Source organism: Pteropus alecto, unplaced genomic scaffold (genome assembly GCF_000325575.1).
Source record: "Pteropus alecto unplaced genomic scaffold, ASM32557v1 scaffold25, whole genome shotgun sequence".
In the NCBI taxonomy this organism is placed as follows: domain Eukaryota; kingdom Metazoa; phylum Chordata; class Mammalia; order Chiroptera; family Pteropodidae; genus Pteropus; species Pteropus alecto.
The window spans coordinates 21,676,314-21,699,762 of record NW_006441955.1 but is presented as its reverse complement, the minus strand read 5'-3'; the positions used below and the strand labels follow the sequence as shown (position 1 = coordinate 21,699,762).

The window sequence follows — 23,449 nt, the reverse complement described above, 5'->3', positions numbered from 1 at the left end:
ATATACATATATATATATAATATCTAGGAAAGTGAGAGAACAGTCATAAATGAAGAGAGAGAGGGGAGGAAAGGAGGGAAAAAGAGAGAGACATCACTCTAGGGGAAGGAGATGGATATGAAACTTGAAGGTCACATGAAGCTCTTATGAGGAAGCTCTAATATGTGTGTGAGCTCTTATGTGTATGCACAGGTGTGTATCCTTTTAGATGCATACTTTTCTCAATAAAAATAGTTTTAAAGAGTATAAGAATATGTTGCACATTTTGAAAGCTGTTAAAAGTATTTTTTAAAATAATAAAAGATGTTGCAGAAGCATTCAGTGTGATCCCAGTTTTGAAAAAATATATGAAAAAATAAGAAAGAATATCCATCAAAATGTCAACAGCAGTTACTTTTGATAGTAATGAGTGGGGAGAAGCATGTAGCCATTAATTGTGTAGCTATTTCTCTGAAGTTAAATTTTTAAGAAAATGTATCCCCGTTAGTAACAAGATAAACTAAAAAGAAAAAACTTAAGTGCAACTATAAAGTTTAAATAACATTATATGTGTTTCACAAAATCCTTGTGAGCCTCTTTCCATATCAGTGTATAATCTTGTAAAATATCATGTTTAATGACTGCATAGTATCCCACTGTACCCATATACCATTTCATTGAAGTAATATTTATTGCTGGGCATTTTTATTTATTTCACATGAGCACCATTGCAATTCAATCTCTTTATTTATTTTCAAAAACTAAATTTCTAGAAGTGGATTTGCTGGATCATAACATATGCAAAACTTTAAGGCCTAAAATGCAGAAAGTTTTCATCATAATTTTGACAGTAATACTTACTTCAAAAGTAAATTTATCATTCACATATTGGTACTGGGTTTTGTTCAATTACAAATGTTATGTAAGCTCAGAGAGATTTAAAAGGCTTAGTTATCTATGTTAGATACAATCTTAACAATTCCAGAAGCTCCAGTGAGTGTTCAGACTTGATCTCTTGCAAAAAGATAAGAAATGTAGAATAGCAAACTATCTTAAGCAAAGAATACATCCATACATCTCTGTAACCCCATACCCACCATATTATCTCACACCTAGGAGGTTTTCAAATAGTGTTTGTTTAGCTGGAATTCATTAAGTTTGCCTGATTCACAGGAAATTTCTATTTTCCTGGGGAAAAGTTAGAAGCAACTAACAGAAACAATAAGACATCAAGCTAAAAATTCCAGAGGCTTTTATTATAAAATATTATAATTCAAGGGCCTGTTGACTGGATTTTTAAGGATTTTTAAATAATTTATTTATTCAAAATTTTATTCTGCATTTGCAACTACTGGGCAAATGGGCAATAGCCTTGAAGCTTTCTTCAGAGGAATCTGCTATGGCTATATATCCATTCTGGACGTTTTTCCTTTTGCCCAAAATGTCTGCCTTCTCACCTAGATTTCTTTCTTTCTTTTGAAATTAAATTTATTGGAGTGACTGGTTAATAAAATTATACAGAAGATTTGACTTTGGGTGGTGAACACACAATGCAATATACAGATGATGTATTACTGAATTAAGGATTTATGTTATCACATTTGCTCATGGGAATGCCAGCATCTAAACCATGTGACTGTCCCTTATTAAAACAACCTATTTCAATCCTTTTTAGCATCATCAGTGTGAAAGTTATGTATTCATTTTGGCAACTTATTAGGCCAAAGATATAAAATCAAGTTGGAGAGGGACTAGGCATATAGTAATTCTCTAAGTGTGAGGCTAGTGGGGGGAAAAAAGCGGGAGTAAATAATCTGAAGATCCTTATTTATCTTGATAGCTCATAGATGGATTATAAGCTATCAAAACTGAGATCATGTGATAGCACAGGACTGTGAGTCAGTAACTGATTTTATGCCAGAGAGCAAATTCTCATGTTAGATTGAAGACAACATTATTGATTAGAATGGAGATTAGGAAAATTTGGCCAAGTCATAGAGAGAGACATTCAGATCTGAAAGACTACTGATGCTCCCTTATGGGTATGTTGGACTTTTGTGTGTGTGTGTGTGTGTGTGTGTGTGCACGTGTGTGTGTGTGTGTGTGTGTGTGTGTAGTAGAATATATTTAAACCCTGTTACTCTCTTTTGGTTAGATTATGTCCAAATTTCTCCTTTATATTTTAAATAGGTCAAAACATATATTGTATGGGCAAAGAGAAAATTGTAAAGACAAATCTTGATCTTTTTTTTTTGTATAGGCTGTAGACTTACTTCATTTTATAGATTTTTATGAGTAATTTGTATGAAGCTATTCATGAAAATTGCTTGTGATTTTGTAAGCTACTTTCTTCATGAGCAGTATCATTAAAAACTCTTCTGCATTTATTGAGGGAGAAATAGTTTATCTTATGCTGTATAATACCTAAATGACACTTGAATAATCATTAATTTAGTCATTTAGCAAATATTTTTTTAAATCCACTATTTGAAAAAGCAATACTGGAACTTGTGAAGGCTACGAAGATTTTAACATGTAGTTTCTATGCTCAAAAAAAATATGCCATAAAATGATCTTATAAAACTATGTTTATAAAACAGGCAGTGTTAAATGCTATGAGAATGGTATAGATAAAATGCTGCAATTGTTGAGAGCGTGGAAACACCTCATGTTAGTCAGATGCAGCAGTTTCATGAAGGTGTCATTTCAGCTGAACCTGGAGGATGGGTAGGAGAGGTAAACTATAAAAAGACTACAGTGTGATAAAAAGTGTACATAAAAAGGGGCATACAAATAGGGAACAGTTAATTTAATTTAGAGCATGGGTTGCAAGATGAGGCATGGGGACCCATGGCTGAAAAGGTAGGAGAGCTGGATCATTACCATTTAATTCTCTGCAGGGTATATTTTGGAGTTAGCGAGGTTCTTGTCAGAGAAGTGACTTTACCAAAGTCATGCTTTAGAGAACATGGTAAATTTTCAGGAGTGTTTAGGATGAAGTGAAGTATAAAAGATTGGGAGACAGGCCTTTATAAGTTAGAGTATTATTGCAGGAATTCCTGGAGGATAATGAGAGTATGAATGTAGAGAAGACTGAAGCAACATATTGGCCAATACTAGGAATATCCTTGATAGTTCTAGACAAAAGATTTATACCCATTGCCCTTTGTCTTACTTAATTTAGAATTCTCCCCAAGTCTCCACGCTAGCTCGATGGATATCTTTTCAGGAGAGAATTATGAAAATGATTCTTCAAATCCTGGCAGAACCTGTCTAGATGTGAAGATCTGCAGTGATTATGAGAGAGCTCAGCCCAGTTGGTTAGCAGCCTGCTTCAGGGCACAGAAAAAAGTAAAAGGGTAGCAAGGTTAAAGATGCTTCAAGGGGTTACACTTGAATTGCTTCTCAGCGTAACTCTAGGAGGCTTTGTGTGCCTTCCTTACTAGTTCTATGCTTTATATGTTATATTGATCTGATATTCAGTTGTGCAAGAATAAGTGATAAGAGGCAGAAGTGCTAAGTGCTTTTGAAGGACAACTCATAAGAGAGATGCTGTGAGAGAGGGCAGCTTCTGAGAGCCAGTCATGGGGGCTCTAGCCTCTCACTCCCACTACCTTAACCTCAGCAATTTCTAAAGGTTCTTTGGAGATCCACCAAAGAGAGCCATCAAGGAGAATAACTCACACAACGTTCAGAGGAGAAGATAAAATACTTAAAAGGCTCTACTCCCTAAATACCATTCTAGAATGAATCATCCCTGAGAGAAAGTAGGTAGCACTCACAGTGTAATTTACTACTGTATTCGAAGGTCAGGTAGAAAATATTGGCTTTTCGAAGCATTCCTATTTGAAGTGAAGAAGAATTTCCTGCCCTCTTGAGACATAGGGAGCTTGGAGCTTCTAAAACTCTGAGGATGTCACTTGAGCAAGCTATAGAAACCTTGATTCATAACTCAGCTTTCATATTCCTGGTATGGAGTTTAGTATGGGAAAAGAAGGTTAAGAGCAGATGCATCAAAATATATAGCTGCCTCTTATCAACTATCACAAATACCCAACACAGAAATTATTTCTGGCTAGCTGATATATTGCATAACATAATTAACATATAAATAATATATATAAATCATGTTATATCTCTATCATCTGTCTCTATCTATCTATCTATCATCTATATTTTTTAATATATGGAGGACCTAGAATGTTGGAATTGAATTCAGTGCATAGAAGGGTTGACATACAGAGGAAAATTCACACAAAACGCTGAATGGTTACAAAGGAATTTCTCATTCAGGTTGATGTGATTAGCAACAATCTTTGAATCTAATTTCTCAGGTAATGTTTCTCTCATCATTTTCCAGGGTAGCAAGATGATGAACATCTCATTTACATTTTTATTAGCCTATAAGCTTTTTCTGCTTATACTCTTTTACCTCACCCTGAAAGCAATGCTTAATGTCTAATAATAGCTAATAGAATCTATAGCTAAGACTCAAGTACCAACCACCCCCCCCAAAAAAGTGACACTCAAGCTAGTATCCTCTTACATTACTCTTAACAATTGATACATGCTTAAGGCATTGCTTCTGAGACTATACGATTACTGATGACACATGATCTATGATCTCGTCTCAGTCTCCAGACCAAAAGCCTAGACAGTGGGAGATGGATTCTTTGCCTTAATAAACAGTATTCTGTAACACAGGGCACATTCAATAATTAGGTCATAGAGTTTCTGGTTTCAATTTCTGAGAAAACCACTTCTGAATACCGCAGAAGATATAGTATTCCTAAATCACATCTCAGTTACTTAAGACTATGTGTATAATAAAGGTTTAATTTCAGACTTAACCATTTGACATGAAGGTATATCAAACTTTGACATCATGGAACTATAAACGACTATTCAGAACAAGTTTAAAATTAATGTCAATGAATGATGATTAGAATACCTACTGGTCATTAATGGAATTCACTAGAGTGAATATTTAAACAATAATTTATAATGATGTCCATTGACTGGTATATTTGGCCCTTGCTATGTTTTTTATGCCTGAATTGTGGTAGACCACAATGTTCATATAGGATTTGTTTCCCTGTAAAATTTGGGGAGACTTATCAGAGATAAAGTAACAGTGCTGCACACTAGAAAATGACATAGGGTTATACACCAGAATCTGAGAGAAAAGGGGGAACGAGGGACAGAGGGACAGAGGGAGAGATTTCTAAACTCTTTTTTACAATTCAGCATGTACTTTTTTCAAAACCTGACAATGATAATCATTATAGGCTGAATTCTGTCCCTTCCATGCCAAATTCATAAATTGAAGTCCTATATCCTAGTTTCTCAGCATGTAACTGTATTTGAAGATAGTGCCTTTAAAGAGGTAATTAAGTTACAGTGGTCCGTAATCCAATATGACTGATATGCTTATAAGAAGAGGAGATTAGGACACAGAGAGATACACCAGACATACACACAGAGGTAGAGACTTGGGTACGTAGCAAGAAGGCAGTCATCTGCAAGCCAAGGAAACAAGCTTCAGAAGAAACCAAATCTGCCTACACATTGCTCTCAGATTTTTAGCTTCCAATCTGTGAGAAAATAAATTTCTGTTGTTTAAGCCATTCATTTCAGTCTGTGTGATATTTTCTCATGGAAGCTCTAACAAACTAATATAATAACACACACACACACACACGCACACACAAAAGTAGACCATACCCAACCTCACTTATAAATATTAACAAAATAAGTTCAATAGCAAGCTAAAATAATAATGTGTCATGACCAATTGTGTCATTGCAGGAGTACAAGATGATTCAACTGAAGAATGATAATTGTTCTGGAAGTATCAGCTAATGCAATTAGGAAAGAGAAAAACAAGATTTTTTAATTACTAGAAAGGAAGTAAAATTATTACTACATCTAGGAAATTTAATTATAAACCAGAAATATCCAAAAGACTCATCTAAGAAATCTATTAGAATAAATCAGTAAGTTCAATGTTTATAAAATTAAAAATCAATAATCAAAAAATTTCTTATATACAAACTATAACAAATTATAAAATACAATGTCATTCTCATTAGCAATAACAACAAAAAAATAAAATACCTAGGAATAAACTTTAACAAACTCATGAGAAGAATATTTATTCTGTGGCAAGATCTACAAAGAAACAAATAAATGGAAAAAATATATTATTTTTGAAAAGGAAACCTTGATATAATGGAGATATTAAATTTCCCTAAGTTAATTTATAAATTATGATTTATGCTAGTCAGAATACTAGTATTTTTTTTTCTTGGAAAAAATAAATAATAAAATCAGAAAAATAATAGAATAAAAATGATAGGTCATTTTCTTAGTACTTGTGTTCTAGGCACTAAAATTTAATGTATATTAAGTCATTTAATGCACACACACAACTAATGAAGTGAGTAATAATACAATTTACTTTCTAAAATTAGAAAACTGAGATCCCAAGAGCATAAGTGACTTTCCCAATGTCATACAGTTAATAAGCAATAGATATTTTCTAGGATTTAAATGCAGAAAGCCTGGTTTTAGAGTCCATATTTTTTACTATTGTATTCTAGTGTCTCTCCATGTACTAAAGTTCATGCAGAAAAATAAAAATAAAAGAATAGTCAGGAAAAGTTCTGAAAAAAGAAGTGCCAGGTCAGCATACTTGTACTTTTAGATAATAAAACATAACCTAAATCTACAATAAATAAGAGTTCTGTTTGGAATTAGCACAGGAATACACAAATAGACCTAAATAGAAGACAGAGGGAAAAATACAGAATATTTAATAAACACTGTTTAAACACCTGGATAACCTCTAGGCGAGAAACATAAAAACTGGATTCCTAATTCAAACCTTAAACTAAAAGACATTCCAGGTACAATCTAAAAACAAGGGGAAAAAAACTTAAAATTTCGTGTTTGAATAAATATTTGTGATTTCTTTTTATATAATCTTGAAAGAAACTAAGTCTTTCTAAGCCAAGGCCACAAAGCAAAAACTGACAAATCTGACCATAAAAATTTGGCATTTACAACAAATACTAAAAAGGGGGCAACTAATAAAATAAGCTACAATATAGTTATGAAAAATCCTAATTATTTAAAATACAAGATCTCTTCAAAGTCAGTAAGATAATAAATTAAAACGAAAATAGGTCAAAAAGGCAGTCTATAGGAAAAGGAATATAAAAGACCAATACTACATCAAATTTTTAAAAAGACTCGATCTCCTTTATATTTAACAAGATTTTATTATTTCTTTAAATTGGCAAGGACAATTAGAGAGTGATATTTTATGCAAAGGGAAGCAGGTATTCATACTGTAAAAATGTAAATAAATCCACTTTTTTAGAAGCATTTTTGGCAATAATTATCAAAATGTAAAATTCGCATACCCTTTTGCCCTGCTAAATACACAAGCATGAACGACCATAGATGCTCAAAGGCAGATGATTCTATTGCATACTTCTTCCTACAGTCGCATTCACAGGCCAATGACATTTTCAAGATTTATTTATGTTGTAGTAAACATTAGTACTTCATTCCTCTTTATTGCCGAATAATATTCCATAGTATAGATACATCAATTTTATTTATTCACTCATCTATTGAGGTGCATTTGTTTCCATATTGAGGCTATTATAAATAATAATCCTATGAAAATTCATGTACAAATTTTTTTGTGTCTTGGGTATATACCTTGGAGTGAAATTACTGGGCCTTATAATAATACTACGTTTCACTTCTTGAAGAACTGCCAGGCTGTTTTCTAAAACAGCTATAACATTTTATATCCCCATTAGCAATGCATGAGCATACAAATTTCTCTAAATCCTCACCAATGCTTGTTATTGTCTTTTTTCAGTATCCATACTTTTTGATATAAAATAGTATCTCACTGTGGTTATGATTTGTTTTTCCTAATGACTAATGATAAACATCTCTTCATGAGCTTATTGGCCACTTATACATCTTTGGAGAAATGTCAATCCAAATACTTATTCCATTTTTAAATTGGGTTATTTATATTATAATTATGGAATTGTATCTCTATTACATTTTAGATTTTTCTTCTTATGTAAATACTACTATAAAACTTTATGTCTCAGAGATGTAAAGAGAAGTAATGTGCATGGAGTGCCTACTATGTGTCATAGTACTAGGCATAGTACTAGGCATGCACATAGTGAATGATTATTACCTGAGCCCCAGAATAAGTCTTGAATGTTGATTTAAGAATTACTAACCATAGCTGTCAAGGAGGTACTATAATTGTGTTTTTGTCAATTTCTTTCTTTAGTTCTATTAGTAGTTGCTTTATATATTTTTTTTGTGTTCCCTCATTGGGAACATATATATTGATAAGTATTATGTCTTCTTGCTGTATTGTCCCTTTTATCATTGTGAAATGTCTATCTTTGTCTCTTGTTACCTTTTTTATCTAGAAGTCTATTTTGTCAGATATAAGTATGGCTACATCTGCTTTTCTCTAGATTCCATTTGCTTGAAGTATCGTTTTCTGCTCTTTCATCTTGAGTCTATATTTGTCCTTGAAGCTGAGATGTTGAAGGCAGCATATGGTTGGGTGTTGTTTTTTTGATCCACTCTGCTACTGTGTGCCTTTTTATTGGTAAGTAAAGTCCATTTACATTTAGGATGATTATAGAGAGATAAGGTTTTCCTATAGCCATTTTAACTTTTGTTTTCTGGTAGCTCAGTGTCTCCACTGTTTCTTTGCCCTTGTGTTTCTGTCTGTTATTTTAGTTTGGTGGTATTCTATGATTTTTTCCCTCTATTCCCTCTTTTTCTTCTTTTTTTTATAAACCCACATATATATGGGCAAATAATTTTTGACAAAGGAGCCAAAAACATAAAATGGAGAAAAGAAAGCATCTTCAATAATTGGTGCTGGGACAATTGGAAAGCCACATACAAAAGAATGAAACTAGACTGCTATCTGTCACCATACACCAAAATTAACTCAAAATGTATCAAAGACCTAAATATAAGACATGAAACTCTAAATTTCATAGAAGAAAGCATAGGTACCAAACTCATGGACCTTGGTTTTGAAAGGATTTTATGACTTTGACTCCAGAGGCAAGGGAAATAAAAGGAAAAATAAATGAATGAGACTGTATCAAACTAAAAAGCTTCTGCACAGCAAAAGAAATCATCAATAAAACAAAGAGGCAACCAACTGAACTGGAGAAGATATCTGCAAACAATGCTTCTGATCAGGGCCTAATATCTAAAATATACAAAGAACTCATACACTTCAACAACAACAACAACAAAACAAACAATCCAATTAAAAAACAGGCAGAGGACTTGAACAGATTTCCCAAGAAGACATACAAATGGCCAACAGACATATGAGAAGATGCTCAATTTCACTAGCAATTATGGAAATGCATATCAAAACCACAATGTGATACCACCTCACACCTGTAAGAATAGATATTGTCAACAACACAATTAACAAGAAGTGGAGAGGTTGTTGGGAAAAAAGGAACTCTCATACACTGCTGGTGGGAATATAAATTGGTATAGCCACTATGGAAAACAGTATGGAAGCACCTCAAAAAATTAAGAATAGAATTACCATATGACGTAGCAATCTCGCTTCTGGGTATCTACTCCCAAAATTTGAAAATATTTATTTGTAAAGATATATGTACCCCAATGTTCACTGCTGCACTGTTCCAATGGATAAAACTTGAAAACATTATGCTAAAGAAAGAAAGCCAATCACAAAAGATCACATATTATATGATTCCACTTACATGAAATGTCTGGGTAGTAAAGGATGTATGGAACTGATGGTTACTTGATTTCCTTTTGGGGTAAGAAAAATGTTCTAAAATTAGATCTTAGTAATGACTATACGGCTTTGTAAATATGCTAAAAATATTGAATTATACATTTTAAATGGGTGAATTATGTGGTATATAAATTTTATTTCAACAGAATAATTTAGAAACATAATGTAGAAACATTAGAGATAAGGAATAGAGCCTAGAAGAATAGAGTTCATATAAGGTGACACCAGACTATTTTGATGTGTTTGGTTTTTGAGACATTTCAGATCTGAGTAAAGAGCACATTTCTTGCACACTTGCATTCTAAGCTTGTATCTACCATTTCCAAACTTAAATTCTGGTCAGGTAGGCTGAGAGGTTGTGGTTTGGATTAGAAGGGCAGTGTAGCATTGTGAGTGGAGAGCTGGTTCTGACATTAGACAGCATGTGAACACCTGCTTTACCAATTACTAGCTCTGTCGCCTTACAGAAGTTACTTAACTTCTCTGTGCCTCAGTTTTCTCATCTGGAAAATGAGGACAAAATCCCAAATGAGGATTAAATCAATTGATGTTTGACACAACTTTATCACTTCAAACTTATTAATTATTACTGTTTTTTACTATTTTTTTCTGATTCCAAATGAAGTTCACAAGGGGCTATTGCCTAATCATATAACTGAAAGCAGATCTGGTATGTTTTGGTTATAAAACTCATGAGTATAGTATCTCAGAGAGGGGGGGGAGAGAGAGAGAGAGAGAGAGAGACTGAGACCACATTTTACCATTCCAACCATTTGCTTGTTTGTCCCTTTGGGGAGAAAACTAAAGCCGTTGTAAAGAAATAGACAGTCAGAAGCTTCCTGGTAAACAAAATTCTCTCCTGAAACATCTACATGATTTAGTTAAGAATGAACTGGAATAACATCAATTGCATTTCCTTGAAATCAGAAATAAATTCTAAAATAACTTCTAAAGCAGTGCTCGGATAAGTGTTTTCAAGCTTAAAATGGCATAAGGTAGGATAGAATAAATTCAGCTATGAAAATAATGCTCTCACCTGCACAGAGTGTATATGAAACTCTGCCTTTCTGTGAAAAATAAAATATTCCACAATCTCAATAAATTATATATTGCATCATCTTGAATGTGTTTTTTTTCTATTTGCTATTCAAATAATTGTCTAAAGCTAATTGATTTGTCTCCTGATGACTGAGAAAACCACTGCATGAAACGCTAAAGTGTAACAGCTTTTTAAAGAGTTATTTCACGAAGTATAAAGTGCTTTACACTTAGGGGTGTGTGTGCACACGCATACACACACTCACATACATGCATTATATCTTCATGAGTTCTGGTGCCCATGTTCTAAGAACCATATAAATTTATCCTTGAATAAATTAATGTTACTGTAATTGTACATGTAGCAATGTCTGGACTTTAGATACTAACATATGTACTTTATGTTTTGTTTTCTGAATACCTTTTTATCTTATGGGTATAAGCTCTGTTTTAGCAATACACCTAAGAGTCATAAGAGAGTAACTGTTCTTTTATTTAGAAGACGACAGATTTCAAGTCACATAACCATGTTTGAGTCTTATCCATCTCTAGTTATTGTCTAAATGGCCCTGTAGAAGTCACTTAAGTGCTCTAACCCTCAGTTTCCTCACTGATAAACTGAGTCTAATGGTAGCTATTTCACAAGAGAACCAAATGACAAATGTATGTAAATAATAAAGCATGAACAAATGTTAGCTAATATTTTTCATTTTCCATGCTTGAGAGAGCATACAACTCATGTGTTCCCTGGACTCAAAGGTGAAAAGAGGGTGTATATGTGTTTATTAGTTGCCAACAGGATTTTAGGCTTTGTATAAAGCAGCATGTGCATATGTATTGATAGATGGGTAAATCAGTCAGGCAGATGTATTGAGACTCAGGACAACCAATATTTGCCTGCTTTTCAAAGCACAGTAAATCTAAATCTGAGCCTCAAATTGTAGTCAGCATGTCTAGGAATCTGCAGCACATGTTCTCTTTTATTATTGAAGGAGACAGCTAGCTGCCTAGTCAATGTAAATTTTATTGTAAAATTGTTTAATAGAATTCACAATTATGGGAGGACAAACACACTTGGGACAGTAATGGAAGGTCTGAATTTGATATATGTAGACAAAAAAATCTGTCAGACTTAGCATCAGTTATTGTTTCACAGAGAAAGGTGGGCAATAAAAGAAAGTGACCACGAATGAAAGGGAACTCCCACTGATCCACTGCCACCACCCCTCCTAACCAAGAGTAAAAAGTAGGAGTGGAGTAGCACCTAAAGTTTTGGTGTAGCAAATAAATACTATATGTATATTTTATCCCATTGCACTCAACCTGTCTGCACCATTTAATACCTAGAATCCTTGATCTGTTTCTCTTTATATCCCGAATTACGGTGATACTACAATATCCTTGTTTTCCTCAGACCATTCTGAACAATCCATCTTTGTCTCCTTAATGGCTGTTAGGTAATTCCTCATGTCTCTGTGGATATTCTCTTAGGCTCAGTCCTGTCCATCTTCAGACCCAATTTACAACTTTCAGGTATTGTTATGGTTTCAAATATCACCTGTACACAAATAATTTCCCAAAATTTACATTAAGTCCCAACTTCTCCATTAAATGCCAATCGTATATTCCTAAATAATGAATTCACATTTTCACATAAAATTTGGATGTCATCAGATATTGACATGTCCAGAGCTAACTGATTTTTCTCTAAATTGAATCTTTTACTCAATCCTTTATCTTTGATGTTTACTCATCATATCACTTTGATATCCATACTAAATACTGTGGTCAAAAAAATCCTCTTTGACACATTTGATATTTATTCTCTCGCTCAAAAAGTTCCAATGGCTCTCAATTTTCTGTTAGAATAAAAATCCTATTGGCTGTGAAGTGCCTTAAAAACCCAGAGCTTCTCTGTTCTATTATTCTCTTTATCTATCACACCATCTAGTCTTATGTACTGTACATCATAAATTACAATAATTTCTTATTGAATTGAATTAAACTCTTTGGACTTCTATTCTCAACTTCCTTAGTCTGATCCATTCCTAACATCCAAAGTTACTTAAAGGAACTCTTCATAATCTGTTTCATTCTATCCTTCTATCTACAGTCTCTTAAATGTGGCTCAGCTCAGGCTTCCAGTCAAGATGGCAGAGTATGTAAATGCCGTGCTTGCCTCCTCTCGTGATCACATCATAATTACAACTAAACTACACAACAATCATCATTGAGAATCACCTGAAGTCTAGCTGAACAGAAGTCCTATAACTGGGGACATAGAGAAGAAGCCATATGGAGACAGTAGGAGGGGCAGAGATGCAGAACGTTCTGGTCCCACACCTACGTGTGGCAGTTAAAAATTGGGAAGGCTATCTCAGATGTGGAGGTTTCCCTCCATTGAAGAACAATTGGTCCAAGCCCCATACCAGGTTCCCCAGCCCAGAGTTCCAGTGCCGGGAAAAGAAGACCCCACAACTTCTGGCTGTGAAAACCAGCAGAGATTGTGGCTAAGTGAGACAGAGGGCATCTGGATTCACAGATATTCCTGTTAAGGAGCCTGCAAGAGAACTTATTCACTGCCAGACTCACTTGCTCTGAGCTCTAACACAAGGGCAGCAGCTTGAAAAGTGCTAGGGACATACGAGGAAGAACTGAATTATCTAGCTTCAGGGTGAGGGCTAGAGGGGCCGCTTGCTCCTAGAGAGAAATGCTGGCAGAAGCCATTGTTCCTTTTGGGCCCTCCTGGCAGAAGCCATTGTTCCTTTGTTGGGCCCTCCCCCTTTCCAGTGTGCAGATGAAGGTGGCTGCTATATCTGAGTCTTCATCAACTTGGCTAACACTGTTTGCCCTGCCCACGTGATTCCCTGAGACCCTACCACTCCCAACTTATGGGTTTACCCAAGCCATTTCCAGTGGCTTTTACCTACAAACAGCCTATCTTGGCTCATGCTGCAGACTTTCATAAAATCTCTCAAATGGTCACAAACCCGAAACAAGCAGTGTCTTACCTCTGCATGCCCCATACCTCTTGCAGAGCAGCCCCAAGCTTGGTACTAGAGGCAGCTGACTTTGGTTCATGGCTTGACCTCTTGAGGCACCTCCAATCTCAGCATAGGTGGTGGCCATCTGTGGATTGCTTGCTGACTCTTGCCAGGTGGTCCTGGGCAGAGACTGCACACCTGGTGGCTGGCTTTGGACCAAGTCAGAGTACCACCTGGGACTGCATTCGAGGATGACACACCCAAAGGGAATGGGCAGGCATCAGAGCCCTGCTAAAGTGAATCCTGCTCTATAAGATCAACTTCTCATCAGCCAGTCTTCACAATCAATCAGTTTGAGTGTCAATCCTTCCCATTCATGTGCAAACATCAACCAAGGATCAACTACATCAGGAGGGCACACACAAACCATAAAAGAGACACATCTAGAGCATCTAGCTCAGGTGACCAGGGAAGACTGTGCCACTAGGCCACAGAGGACACCTACTACATAAAGCCATTCTACTAAGAGCAGGTGATATAAGAGCCTGATGTAATACATAGAAACAAACACGAGAAGTCACCCAAAATGGGGAGACAAACATGTCCCATATGAAAGAAGAGAACAAAGCTCTAGAAAAAGAACCAAACAAAATAGAGACAAGCAATCTATCAGATACAGAGTTCAAAACAGTGGTTTTAAGGCTGCTGAATAAATTTAGGGGAAGAGTAGATGAACTCAGTGGGAACTTTAATAAAGCAATAGAAAACATAAAAATAGAGATAGAAAACAAAAATGAACCAGTCAGAAATAAAGGATGCAATAACTGAAATGGAGAATGTGGGAATCGAAAGTAGATTACATGAAGTAGAGGACTGAATCAGCTATTCCAAGATATGGAAGCAACCTGGTTGTCCACCAATAGATAAATGGATAAAGAAGAAGTGGTACATATATACAAAGAAATATTACTCAGCGATAAAAAAAAAAAAAGAATGAAATCTTGCCATTTGCAACAACATGATTAGACCTAAAGGGTATTGTGCTGAGTAGAGTAAGTCAGATAGAGAAAGACAAATGCTGTATGATTTTACTTACATGTGTAATCAAAAAAAGAAAAAGAAAAAAATAAGCAAAACAGAAATAAACTCATAGGTACAGGGAATATTTTGTTGGTTGCAGATGGGAGGGAGGTTGGAGTGGGAGGCAGGCGGTGAGTGAAAAAGGGAAAGGGATTAAAAAGTATAAATTGGTAGTTGCAAAATAGTCATAGGGCTGTAAAGCATAGCCTAAGGATTATAGTCAATGATACTGTAATAACTATGTATGTTGTCAAATGGGTACTAGATTTATCAGGATGATCTCTTCATAAGTAATATAACTATCTACCCACCATGTTGTACTCCTGAAACTAATATAATATTGTATGCCAACTGTAATTTTTAGACATGGCTCTTCTTTTTCCTGTCCAGTTCTCATTATTTTTCGAAGTTTAGCTCAATTTCAAACCCTGTCTCAGGAAGCCTTCCCTAACTCTTCTAGTTCACATTGATCTCTATTCCCAGTGAACTTCTAAGACTTCTAATTTTGTGTTCTTAGACATTCCTAGCTATATAATTATCATATTTCTAATTATTCCTAATTATCAAACCAACTTTGATCTTCCACTTTTTCCTCTTCTTTATTTATGGCTATGTTGCTATTTTACTTTTGAATTGCTTATAATTTTTCCTGTGTAGATATTGTGTATGTCCAGCTACACTATAGAGTCTTTAGGGAAAAATACTATGTTGTATTTTCTTGTATTGTTTCCATATTTATAGCACTATGCTATGAAAAAAGGAGAAGCTCAAAAATATTTGTTAAATGGATGAAAATATACTGAAAGCTGGTATTTACTGCAATTACTAGCTTTGAAATTAACAATTCAAAAAAATTCTGATGTCTTTAGGTTTTTTGAATACCATTGTCCTATTATCTGATCCGTAATTTATTGGTCCATTAGATAAGAAGAGAATAAACGCTAATGTATCTATACTTGTTTTATGTAGCATCAATGATTGACTATAAAAGTCATTAAATGTTATATAACAGCTAACGAAAGAAGGTGGAGAACCTATGAAGAATTGCAAGACAAGAGTTGAGATCTATTTGGAATTATACTGGTAAAGTTTGCCCTAAGGCTGGTAGAATCAGTATATTTCCTTTCATATATTATTTACAAAAAATAAAATAGCTGTTGTTTGGGAGATGAAAAGACCAACCTGTTAACTACATTGCTTTTGACTCTGTTTTAGTTCTATTACTCATATATGTAATCAGCTTATCACCAGACAAAAAGGATATTGTTTTTCATAACATATTCTGTCATTTCCCTGGCATTCAGAGGTTGAATGTGTTTCACTGGAACTTAAGGTCTACTTCATCAATTCTTTCACCCAGACTTCTTAATATTTACCTTTCATTTACTTTATCACTGGCCTCACTTGGTTTCTTTTTTTGTAAAACATTTATATTTAAGTGATTATAATAGGATTTCTCCTCTCCTCATGAGTAACACAAATTCATTTATATTTGCAATGAATCTCACTAAAATGAATTATTTTATGGAAAATAAGATATAGTAAGGCTTGGAAATGTTAACATGAAGGAAACTATTTTGCTGTCAATGAGATATGCTAATATTTATTGAATGTAAAAGTCCTTTGCAGTGACACTAAGAGATATGAATTACATCTATTTTATAGGTTTTATGTATAATTTTATATGCAGTTCTATTCATGGTGCGCGTGTGTGCTTATTTGAAGAAAGTATAATTTAACTTGCAACACGACTAAAAGGGAGAAATAAATAGCTGTTTAATAATAAAGATATATAAGACTTTTCATTTTTTTACATTGTTGAGTTTATGTATGGTTACCACAATTAATAGAATTTGAAAATCATGGAATTTGGAGTAAAATGACCAGTATTCCAGAATTCGTTCTCAGTGGCTTTGTAATCTGTAAAGACAATTACTGTACTGTATCAGCTATATCTATTACTGGCAGTAATAACAAAAACCATTTCATGAGGATTTGTGAAATACATGAAATAATAAATATGAAAGTGCTTTGAATGTATAAAATTAATATTTCAAGAATTAAACTTAAGACAAGATCTAGAGTCCTTTCCATGGTCTTTAAAACACTTTGTGATCTGGTTTATAACCATCCACTTGACCTCATCTCCATCACTCTACCTCCAGCTCATACTACAGTAATAACTTTGGCTCACTTATGTCCCTCAAACACGTCTAGCTCTTTTTTACCTCCGAGCCTTTGCAAATGCTTTTATATATATATAATATATATATATATCATATATATATATTATAGCTTCACTATATACTTTATTTAAAGTGGTGCCTACTTCTCCATCACTCTGCTTTCATTTTGCCATGTTTTATTATTTTTCTAGTACTCGCTACTAACGTTGTATAGTATTTTACTTTCTTTATTGTATATCTTATTCTACACAACTCAATTTCAAGAAAATGCAGAATTTGCCTGTCTTTCTTACTACTGTTACCTCAGCAACTAGAACGGTACCTGGTGCACGACAGATGATTAATAAATCAAATAATGCATGTGTGAATAAATAAATGATCTTTCACTGAGTCCTTACTCTGTGTGAAGCAATTTGCAAAGTGCTTTATATGAGTTATCTAATTTTATCATTAAAATGGGCCTACTATTTCTATTTCATAAATAAAGAAAACAGATACATCATGAAGAACAGTAACTTGCTTGATGTAAACATGGCAAGTGACGGAAACTTAGTTGCCTGACTCCAGAACCTAGGTTCTTAATCATTGCTATAAAGCCTCTGTGTATCTAGCCATTTTTTATATTAATTGATGTTTGGTTACACTGTTACAAAATAGACTGAATTGCCTATCAAAATAATAACATTTATATAGCTTAATTTGATCCCCAAAATAAATGAGTGTGGTCAGTAGCTAAAGAATAAACCAACTCTTAGAATCGCACACAAAAGCCGGCATTAGAAAAGTTGAGAACAAGAATACAAAGAAGCAGGTTTACTTTTACAGGTGACTCAAGAGTGACTTACCTCCAGGTGACCAGCTATTGTAGCAATGTGTAGGGCAGTGAGACCACCATATCCAACCTGCTGTATGTCAGCTCCACTGTGAAGCAGGGAAGTGATCAATTCTGCACTATCCTGTAAAGAAACACATCTTTATGTTACTTTTCTACTAATAGCTGGTTTCAATGCTGTGCAACAGGATGTATTGATTCCCTGACTGTCAGGCAGTTTAGGTGTTCAAAAAAAACCTAACAGTGATTTCTTGCATAAGAGCACATGAGATAGCAGAGAGCAGCTCTCAGATGGTTGAAATGTAGGAACAAATGACAGGGCTGTTCAATTACAATCAATCCTCCACCACTTGACCATGAAAGACAGGACATTTACCTATGGTGAGGCTCTGGCAAATTGAACTCAATCTTACATGTAGGTCACTCCAATAAATGTCCTTTCTCTAGCAACTGCACTATTAAATTGACTGCAGTGGACTATTTCATGGTAGTTCAGTAATTGCTTCATCTCTAGTACATATGTGTCATGGGTCCTATACATAATTAATGACACATAGTGTCATGGGCCTTATACATAATTAATCAATAGTGTCTTTCTTAACTTAACTCATTTTAACAGTGAATATGTTTGAAGCATTATTTGAGCCTGTAAGTTAGAATAATTTATTCAATAACCAAAGTAATCCTTACTTTCTTCATGCTCTTATTTGCACCATATTTCTGTCTTTGAAGAGCCAGAACTTTGAAGAACTTTTTAATAATATTAACAGCAATTAACAGTAATTGAATTTTTATTATGTAATTAACCTTTCATATGCATTAACTTACTTAAGCCTGGTGCTTGGTAGGATTTCAAAAATAGTGATAAAAAAAACGAATTAAAAATAAAAAATTAAATATTTCTCTAAACAATCTTGTGAAAAATTACTATTACAAACTCATTTTATGAGTCAGAATACTCAAAAGAGTGATGTAGAGGGCCACGTAGTCATAAAACTTGAAATTTGGAGAGAATATAAAGAAAGGTTATTATTATGTTTAACTCTCTCCCTCAAAGCAAGAATTCAAACCACACCTTCCATAATCTTTGGCCCATCAACATCTCAAGAATTCAAACCACACCTTCCATAATCTTTGGCCCATCAACATCTCAAACACATTCAGTGGCAAGAATGTCAAGTCTTCACAGGATAGGCCATTGCATTTATGCATATATATATACTTGCAAATACTGTTGGTTAAGACAATTCTCCCATTAAAAAACAAAGTTTAATTTCTTATTACTGACACATAAGTGAAGGTCTAGACATTATAAAAAAGTGAAAAAAAACTTTGGTAAAGAACTTCAAATAGCAAAATTAATGTTATTCAAGCACACCTCAGAGATATTTTTGGTTCATTTCCAGGACATTGCAATAAAGCAAGTATCACAATAAAGTGAATCCACAAATTTTTTCATTTCCTGGTGCATATAAAAGTTATGTTTACCTTATGCAATAGTCTATTAAGTATGCAATAATATTATGTCTAAGCAAACAATGTACATACTTTAATTAAAAATACTTCATTGCTAAAAAAATAACATTAGCAAGTCATAATCCTTTTGCTGGTCTTGTCTTGATGTTGATGGCTGCTGAGTAATTATGGTGGGGGTTGCTGAAGGTTAGTGTCGCTGTGGCAATTTTTTAGAATAAGATAAAATAAACTTTGCTGAATCGATTGATTCTCCCTTTCACAAATAATTTTTCTGTAGCATGTATTTCTTCATAGAATGTGTCATTTCTCTGTTTGATATCGTTTTACTTATAGAACTTTCAAAACTGGAGTCAATCCTCTCAAACCCTCACACGGCTTTCTCAACTAAATTTATGTAATATTCTAAATTCTTTGTTTTTATTTCAATAATCTTCACAGCATCTTTATCAGGAGTAGACTCTATCTCAACAAATCACTTTCTTTGTTCATTCATAAGAAGCAACTCATCTGTTTTATCAAATGATAATTCTAATTCTACTTCTAACTCTAGTTCTCTTGCTATTTCCACATCTGCAGTTACTTCTCTATTGAATTCTTGAACCCCTCAAAGTCTTCCACGAGTGTTGGCATCAACTTCTTCCAAATTCCTGTTAATATACATATTTTGACCTCTTTGCATGAATGCTGAATACTCTTAATGGCATCTAGAATGGTGAATCTTTTCCAGAAAGTTTTTAACTTACATTGCTAAGATTTATCAGAGAAATCACTATCTGTGGCAGCTATAATCTTATGAAAAGTATTTCTTAAACAAAAGACATGAAAGTTAAACTTATACCTTCATCCATAGGTTGTAGAATGAATGGCGTGTTAGCAGGCATGAAAACACTAATCTCATTGTACATCTCCTTCGCAGCTCTTGGGTGACCAGGTGCATTGTCAGTAGCAGTAATATCTTGAAAGAAATCTTTTTTTCTTTTTTCCCCTGAACAGTAGGTCTCAACAGTAGGCTTAAAATACTCAGTAAACCTTGTTGTAAACAGATGTGCTGTCATCCAGGCTTTGTTGTTCCATTTAGAGCTCAGACAGAATAGATTTAGCATAATTCTTAAGAGCCCTCGGGGTTTTTCAAAAGGTCAATGAGCACTGGCTTCAACTTAAAGTTACCAGCTGCCTTAGACCTTAACAAATGAGTCACTCTGTCCTTTGAAGTTTTGAGGCCAGGCACTGACTTCTTTCTATGAAAGTCCTAGATGGCATTGTCTTCCCATATAAGGCTGTTTCGTCTACATTGAAAATCTGTTGTTTGGTGTAGCCACCTTCTCTAATTATCTTAGCTTGATCTTCTGGATAACTTGCTGCAGCTTCTACATCAGCACTTGCCACTTCACTTTGCACTTTCATGTGATAGAGAGAGCTTCTTTCTTTAAACCACATGAACTAACCTCCACTAGTTTGAAACCTTTTCTTTGTAGTTTCCTCTCCTCTCTTAGCCTTCATAGAACTGAAGAGAGTTAGGGCCTTGTTTAGGAATTAGGTTTTGGCTTAAGGGAATGTTGTGGCTGGTCTGACCACTTCCATCCAGACCATTACAACTTTATATCAGCAGAAGGCTATTTTGCTTTATCATTTGTGTGTTCACTGGAGGGAACACTGGAGCACTTTTTAATTTCCTTCAAGAGCTTTTCCGTTCCATTTACAACTTGGCTAACTAATGAATAACACAAGAGGCCTAGTTTTTGGCCTATCTCAGCTTTTACCATGCCTTCTTTGCTAAGTTTAATCATTTCTAGCTTTTGATTTAAAGTGAGAAACATGCAACTCTTACTTTAACACTTAAAGGCCATTGTAGAGTTATGAATTGTAGAGTTATGAATTGGCTAAATTTCAATATTGTTGTGTCTCAGAGAATAGGGAGGCATGAGGAGAAGGAAAGGTTAGGAAATAGCTAGTTAGTGGAGCAGTTAGGACACACACAACGCTTATTGATTAAGTTGTCCTTCTTACATAGGCATGGTTTATGGTGCCCAAAACAATTATAATAGTAGCAATAAAAGATAGCTGATTATAGATCATCATAACAAATATAATAAAAATAAAAAAGTTTGAAATAGTGTAAAAATTACCAAAATATGACACAGAGACATGAAGTGAACCAAATGTTATTTATTGGAAAAATGGTGATGATAGACTTGCTCGATGCAGGGTTACCACAAACCTTCAATTTATAAAAAATGCAGCATTTGCAAAGCCATTTAAAACACAGTGCAATAAAATGAGGTATGCAAGTAGTTTCCAAATCTTCCACTCTGCATACCTGCTCTAAAAAAAGTTAAATAAAGATTTCATCTTCCTTTACTGTTCCATTGGCTCTTTCTGCTCAGTCTACAGACTTATGTTTGCTCTATTCTTTGAAAAAAGAAAAGCTAATTTTAATTCCATTGTTTCCTTCATTTTTCACACCTCTGGAAGAAGCTATTGACACTCACTGCTGAGAGCTCTCATCTGGTTTCTGTAGTAATCCCTAGCAATGTACACCCAAATCTTGCATAAATCTCAACTGAGTTCACCATAATCTTTGCACATATAACCTTGCTTTTTCTTATACTATTCCTTCCCGCTAAGGCATATGTATTCTCCCTTTTCTTTTGTCTTGTACTGTCAAGAGAAAACACCATGCCTGTTTCTTTCACCTGAGGCATTAGGACCTCACCACTGTCCTGAAATCACCTTCTCAGTTTCAGGAGGTAATCGTCTGTTAAACAAATCTAGTGTCAATCATCTTCCTCATCTCTGTAGTCAAATCTTCTTCTTGTAATCCCTCTTTCTTTTGCTTTCATTAAACCATATATTCCCAATTTCCTTCTCTTTGCTTCTTCTTTGTCTCTGTCTCCAAAAAGGAGTGACTCTAAGTTTAGCCCTTTCTCATTCTAAACACCACCTTTGGTAATTCTTACATAATCTGATAAACTTTATCTTTAGTCTTGACTATTCTGCTAAGTCCAAATCTCATATACCCTGCCTAACAAAGAAATCTCAAATTAGAAATTCAAAATTGCTCTTGTAAATACCATTCATAAATTTTTCAGTGTGATCAATCATCTCCTAGCATTCCTTGTTTGCATTAATGGCATTTTCTTATTCCAAATGACCCTGAGTCCCTTTAGCTTAAATAAGAAAACATTATAGAAAGTATCATAAAGTACCAATAGCTATGAGATAAAACAGGCAAATGATAAAGTGGCTACTTTAATTTGAGTAGTCAGGGAAAGCTTCACTGAAGATGTGATCTTTGAGATAAATGATGAATACCAAAAAGAAGAAATGCAAGCCACAATTTCAGGATGGGCATTCAAGGACAGGAGTTGCTAGTGTAAAAGTCCTAAGATGGAAAAAAGCTTAGTGTGTTTGAAAGCGAGAGTTGAGCACATTAAAAAAGAAAGTAATGTTCAAGTTGTAGTCAAAGATACCTGACCTTGTTGGACCCCACAGGCCATGGCACTGAGTGTCTGGATTTTTCCCAAGTGCAATAGATAGTTGGGGAATGACATAGTTCTGAGATAGAGAAGAATCAAGAAGTAGTAGTTTTTGAGATAAAAGTAAAATGTTTTGTTTTTTACATGTTCAGTCTGAGATACTTACAATGTAGGGTTAGGTTGTGCATACTAGAATTAGCTTCCCTGGTTAGAATCCTAGCTCTGCCAATGACTATGTGAACTGGGGCAAGTTATATAATCCCTTTACACTAATTTCCTTGGTTATAAAAAAAAGGGGAACAATAATTGTATCCACCTGATATGAAATACATACAAACTGTATATCCACAACTAATGTGATAATACATTTGAAGTGCTGAAAATGTACCTGCCAAAATAATACTCAATAACTTATTACCATTGGACATAGAAGTCTGGAGCTTAGTATAGCTCTCAGTGGAAACTTCCAAATAAAAGAGTGCTTTGACTCCACCATCTAGCTCCTCTTTCTCCTTTATTACTATTTCCTCCCCACAACTTTA

The 23,449-nt window shown here is 34.4% G+C and overlaps 1 protein-coding gene across 1 annotated transcript in view; it reads right to left on the bottom strand.

Annotated features, from left to right (window-relative positions):
• The window catches only part of LOC102891957 (serine/threonine-protein kinase TNNI3K), a 259,759-nt gene that overhangs the window by 212,376 nt on the left and 23,934 nt on the right, over positions 1 to 23,449 (bottom strand). The window contains exon 5 of the mRNA XM_006919326.1: positions 17,969 to 18,079. Coding sequence (XP_006919388.1) covers positions 17,969 to 18,079 — 111 coding nt within the window. The remainder of the gene's footprint in view (positions 1 to 17,968; positions 18,080 to 23,449) is intronic.